Below are 5,577 nucleotides of genomic sequence, written 5' to 3' on the forward strand. Positions count from 1 at the left end.
TGCCGAGTCTTCGAACTTTTAGAAATTTACTGTCGCATATCCATTACATGTTGGAATTAACGATAAGCTTTTCCAATCATTAGAAGCCGGTATCTCTCGCAAAGGGATATTTGCAGCAAATACTGTGTATTTATGTTTTCGACGAGATAAATTTATAATATGATCAGGAAAAAGATCATTCTGATCATATAATAGAGTTTGAACAACACGCAAATGGCAGGAAGCTTTACTTGCAGATCATGCACTAGTTTTATGTGAAGCAAATTAAAGATCGATGGAAGCAGCCTGTTGCTTTTTCCTTTTCAGTTGGTAGAGTCAATAGTTCAGATTTAAAAAGTCTCATTGTTGATATCCCTCGAAAAATATTTAGTATTGGTTTAATAATTATAGCCACAGTTTACGACCAATACTCCAGAAACTGTAAAGCAATACTCCAGAAACTGTATTAATGTTATTGAAAGACACCGAACACCATTATAAAACTAAAATCGAAACTCGAACGAAGTGAGTTTTGAAATTGATGGGCACGAAATAATTCCGTTGTTTGGCCCTTCGCATTTATTAAAATGCATGCGGAATAATTTTGCAAAATAAACGAAGTTTACAAACTTAGACGAGAAGGAATATGAGCCTTCCTGGTAAGATATTGTAAACTATTATGACTATGATGCAAATTGCAGATTGTTCCGGTGATGTCTGGGCGGAGGGATGAATTTCAAGCCTGGCAGCTCAATTTTTTCCCAACGCAATGAGGATGGTTTACAGAACTCCGGTTACTTGGAAGCGAATGGAAATTCTGCAACATTTGGAACTGGAGAATTCTTGATTTTTATGGACTGTTTATTTGAGAGCGTGAATGGATTGACTAAATTGCCAGTACGAGGTAAATAATTTCGTTGTGCTGTTTCTAACCAATCACAGCATATACAATTTTGGCATAAAGCTAAGAAAGTGTTAAATTCAATACAGTTTATAAAGATAAAAATTTATAAGAGAGTATTAATCCCGCGCAATGAAGTCCTAATGATTTTAACGGATAGGGAGATAAAATCCTCTTGGAAAAAGAAAATTGTATCGGAGGCATTTACGCGGCCGGCGAAGATCGGAGATGTCCTTTGGGCGAAATCCTTCCTCAACCATGTGGTTGGGCTGTGTGCCATATCCGATGCACACTATGGTTACGATATGAATGCTGTCGGCCTTAGTTTTCAAAATTTAAACGCCCATTCTATCGCTCATTGCGGTCGAATATGAATACAGACACGACGTAGAGAAGTCTGCTTCGTAGAATTTTTCAAGGAAAGGATCATATAAGCAACTTGGAGCCCCACTGATCGAAATAATACGAGGGGCACTAATAAACCCCATGGGGAAAATCACGGCAGCCGCGGAAGCCTACGCAAAGACCGCACTTTTTTGGTCGTATAAGAAGTCAATGTTGTTCGAATATAAACTTTAGTTGCTATAATTTTGTTTCCGCTTTCAAAACATTGTTAATAATTTGTCATCGCGTCACTCACCTTCATCGAATTGCGAGATGGATATACAAATGGATTACTAACGACTTTTCGAGAATTTTTAAATATTGATTTCTCAGAAGTAAAAAGCTATATATTTTAAAACATTATTATACTTAAACAGTATAGAATTTTAAAATTTTCACGTGAGCTAATTGATTTGTATGATCTTATCTAATTTAGATAATAAATATTTGTTTCAGAGACCATATATCAATTTAATGAATTGAAATTTTTCTTCATATGAATCAATCGAGAATAAATCAAGCAAATTTCATAAAAATTCGGGAAACAAGTATCAATTTAAAATTTTTATTAAAACAATTATTAAAAATTAAACAATCGACAGAATAAGTGTAATGAAATAATATAAATATTTGCTCGTAATATATAAAGACTCTTTCAATTGTCGCATCTGTTTGATAAGTCGCATATTGTTTTATACGTTTTATTGAAGCAGAATTTAATATTTTGGAAATCATTTTCAAATTTATTTTTTTTAAATATTTTTTGGATTTGTATTGCTCGATCGGAGGGGAAAATATGGTTTCTTATTTTGTAGAAACGGTGTGGAATAAATAAAAATAGTTTTTTTGTAAAATATGCTTTCCGAAATTATTAATCATATGTTATAATATATCTACTTATATTTTTAACTTTGTCTTTTATATAGTTCTATGCATAGACATATTAAATATAGGAAATACGAACACAATATTAGTTGCAGTTATATATTAATTGCTATTACTAAATATCATTAAAAAAATTACCAGCTTTGTGAAAACAAGTTAGTCAAATAGTTCACTGGCGCTCCTACTATTACATCTGAGCGAGAAAGCTCCACTAGCACTCACACATATAAAGAAACTCTATTGACCATATTCAAAATCTTGGAAAGCGCCTTCAACTAGATGAAAAAAGTTATAAAAGGGCCAAATGCAATTTGGTAGGATGAGTTGTTAACATTTGTTGAGTTGAGAAGTTCGGTTACTTGAGTGGAAGCAAAATATATAATGGATATCATACAAGGTATTTATATATATATATATATATATATATATATATATATATATATATTGAATAGATTTCAATTTATTATATCGGCTATTACCGGGCCCGCCTGTAGTGTGCAAATTCAATTACAGATACAAAGGAATAAAAAAAATGGCAAATTCTATTCAAAGATTTAGAAGCGTGGGTGAAATCCCGCGCAATGAAATACTAATAGTTTTTACGGATTTGGATAAAAAATCAAATTGGGAGAAGAGAATTGTGTAAGTAATTTATTTAAATCCACTTTTTTATTCTTTAGGACATGTGCGTAATTAAAAAAATATTATATTTATAGTTTGGATGATGCATCCAAGAGACCGACCCGAATAGGAGAGGTCTTTTGGGCCAAATCTTTTCTACAGCATGCAGTTGGGCTGTGTGCCGTGTCCGCCACAGATTATGGTATATATTTCTTCTATATTATAGCATATACATACTTATACACACACATATATATATATATATATATATATATATATATATATATAAAGGTGATATATTATTTCAAAATCGCGTAAAAACTTTACACTTTTAATTTGAAAATTTTTATAGAAGCGTAATTTGTTATATTATTTACAGTTATACACAAAATCCATTATTACCATATTTTTATAACAGAGTTTGACATGACTGCAGTCGGAATAATCTTCCAGAAAATTAAATCAAATTCGCTCCCGGACAACAAAACTATATCTCTTATGCCGGTAGAGTATGAGAATAGTGACGATGTGGGGCTATACTTCCATGAAGTGTTTAAGGAGAAGGATATCCGAATATACTATCATGATAAGGTAATATTACATTTATATAATAATATATAAATACATTGATTGATATATTGAACAATCAGTTATTATAATATTAATAATTATTATTTTAGTCCGATGAAGCAAGTTGGGGCCCCACCGGTCCATCTTCGACGTATAGCGAAAGCGGCGAAGACGTAGCTTCAAAAGTTGGCACGGGCGGGGGTTACCGTGGCCGCGGTTACTATCGCGGCGGTGGACGTGGCGGCGGTAAATATCGCGGCGGTCGACGTGGCGGCGGTAATTATCGCGGCTGTCGACGTGGCGGCTATAAACATCGCGGCGGTCGTCGTGGCGGCGGCGGCGCTCGATATCGCGGCGGTGGCTACTATCGCGGCGGCAGAAATTATGATCGCGCCATCTTCATTTATTGAATTTTTTATAATTAATAAATAATAAATTAAACAAGTTATTATTTTTATTTGTTTTATCCTTCTATACATGTTCTATATTATGATTCATGTTGTAAATTATATATATATATATATATATATATATATATATATATCATACAGTTTTGCAGCCACAAGTCGAAAAAAACAATATCAATATATATATATATATATATATATATATATATTTCAGACATTTCAGCAAGAAAACTTGTACAAATTTCTATGTTCCTTTGCAATTATTAAGTTTACGGTCTAGTTTTAATTCAGTGGAAGCTAACTACATTCAAATAAAACCCACAACTGTCTACAACAAAATTAAAACTCAGCAAACAACAAATAGCAGATTCAGTCGATGAAATAACAAAATTAAAATACCTTTTATGTTATAATACTAAATCAAAATACTTCATACCGTCTTGGAACAGATATGTTTAGTTTTTTCTGCAATATTTGCTATTAGGGAACCAGATATATTGTATTTTAAATTATTATATTGCTTAAATGCACTCAGTACTTCGGATTTACACTTTATGAAATATTTTGTGACGTTTATTGCTGATGCATCGCGTTGGTGTGAAGTATATTTCATAAAGTGTAAATCCGAAGTACTGAGTGCATTTAAGCAATATAAAATGTATGTAGAAAACAAAACTGGACACAAGATTAAAGCTTTGCAGACAGATAATGGCAGAGAATATTGTAATAATGAATTCAATAATTTTTTAAATAATAATGGTATCAAAAGACGGCTTACTTCACCGTATACGCCTCAACAAAATGGTGTAGCCGAAAGGAAGAACCGGACATTGATAGAAATGGCACGTTGCATGTTAAAGCAAGCGGGGGCACCACAACGGTTTTGGGCTGAGGCTGTTTGCAATGCCAATTACACTAGAAACAGATGTCCAACAAGTGCACTAGATGGATGTATACCATATACGGTATGGACTGGAAAAATTCCAAATTTAGGTTATTTACAAATATTTGGATCAAAAGCATATGTTTTGATTAAAAATGGAAATATCAAAGGAAAATTTGATTCGAGATCTAAACCTGGAATCTTTGTTGGTTATTCGAATAATGCTAAGGCTTATCGAATATATATACCGGGAAGCAATAAGATAATTGAGAGCAGAGACGTTAGATTCTTGAACTATTCTGGATTTAATAATGAATATAGTGAGATATATAGTGAAAATGGTTATGATGTATATTTAAAATTGGGAAATGTCGAGCAAAATACAAACCATGAAAGACCAGCACAGCAGCAATCAAAACGTGGAAAAGGGCGTCCTAGGATTATTCGGACAGGTCATGCGGGAAGGCCGCGAAAAGAATATCAAATAAATAAAGAGATGATCGAAGATACATTAGGAGAATCCTCTGGAGAAGGGGAGGTTGATGAAGGGATTTCAAACGAAAACAATGTGATTAGTGAAAAATGTGAAATATTTGAAAATGCTTTTAATATATCCAAAATTAATATTACGACTTGGGAACAAGCTAGTCAGCTAGGTGATGCTGACGAATGGAGGAAAGCGTTAGAAGACGAGTACCTTGCGCAAATCAAAAATATGTCATGGGATATAGTTGAGCGACCCACACAAAAGAAAGTTATTGGAAACAGATTTGTTTTTACAACAAAATTAGATGGAGAACCTAATAGAAAAAAGGTGCGGTTAGTTGCAAAAGGATGTTCACAAAAATATGGTGAAGATTTTTGTGAGACATATTCTCCGGTGGCACGATCAACTTCTATTAGACTATTGGCAGCATTATCTGCGGAAATGGGTTTAGAAATTCATC

General features: G+C 33.1%; 1 protein-coding gene across 1 annotated transcript; it reads left to right on the forward strand.

Annotated features, from left to right (window-relative positions):
* The first annotated feature begins 708 nt into the window (after positions 1 to 708).
* On the forward strand, positions 709 to 3,750 carry LOC113381891 (5'-3' exoribonuclease 2-like). The gene is made up of 3 exons (XM_026620541.1): positions 709 to 883; positions 3,189 to 3,361; positions 3,451 to 3,750. The coding sequence occupies exons 1-3, from the start codon at positions 709 to 711 to the stop codon at positions 3,748 to 3,750; spliced, it is 648 nt and encodes a 215-aa protein (XP_026476326.1).
* Positions 3,751 to 5,577: the final 1,827 nt, after the last annotated feature.

The sequence above is a fragment of the Ctenocephalides felis genome, unplaced genomic scaffold (assembly GCF_003426905.1).
Source record: "Ctenocephalides felis isolate EL2017-DRISC unplaced genomic scaffold, ASM342690v1 CF-g0.4_SCAFFOLD_03170, whole genome shotgun sequence".
NCBI lineage: Eukaryota > Metazoa > Arthropoda > Insecta > Siphonaptera > Pulicidae > Ctenocephalides > Ctenocephalides felis.

Excerpts from the sequence above, each read along its gene's own strand:
- LOC113381891 (XM_026620541.1), top strand. The coding sequence starts at position 709 with ATGAATTTCAAGCCTGGCAGCTCAATTTTTTCCCAACGCAATGAGGAT. Across the intron at positions 884-3,188 it reads GACTAAATTGCCAGTACGAG|AGTTTGACATGACTGCAGTC; the intron begins GTAAATAATTTC and ends TTTTTATAACAG. Across the intron at positions 3,362-3,450 it reads GAATATACTATCATGATAAG|TCCGATGAAGCAAGTTGGGG; the intron begins GTAATATTACAT and ends TTATTATTTTAG.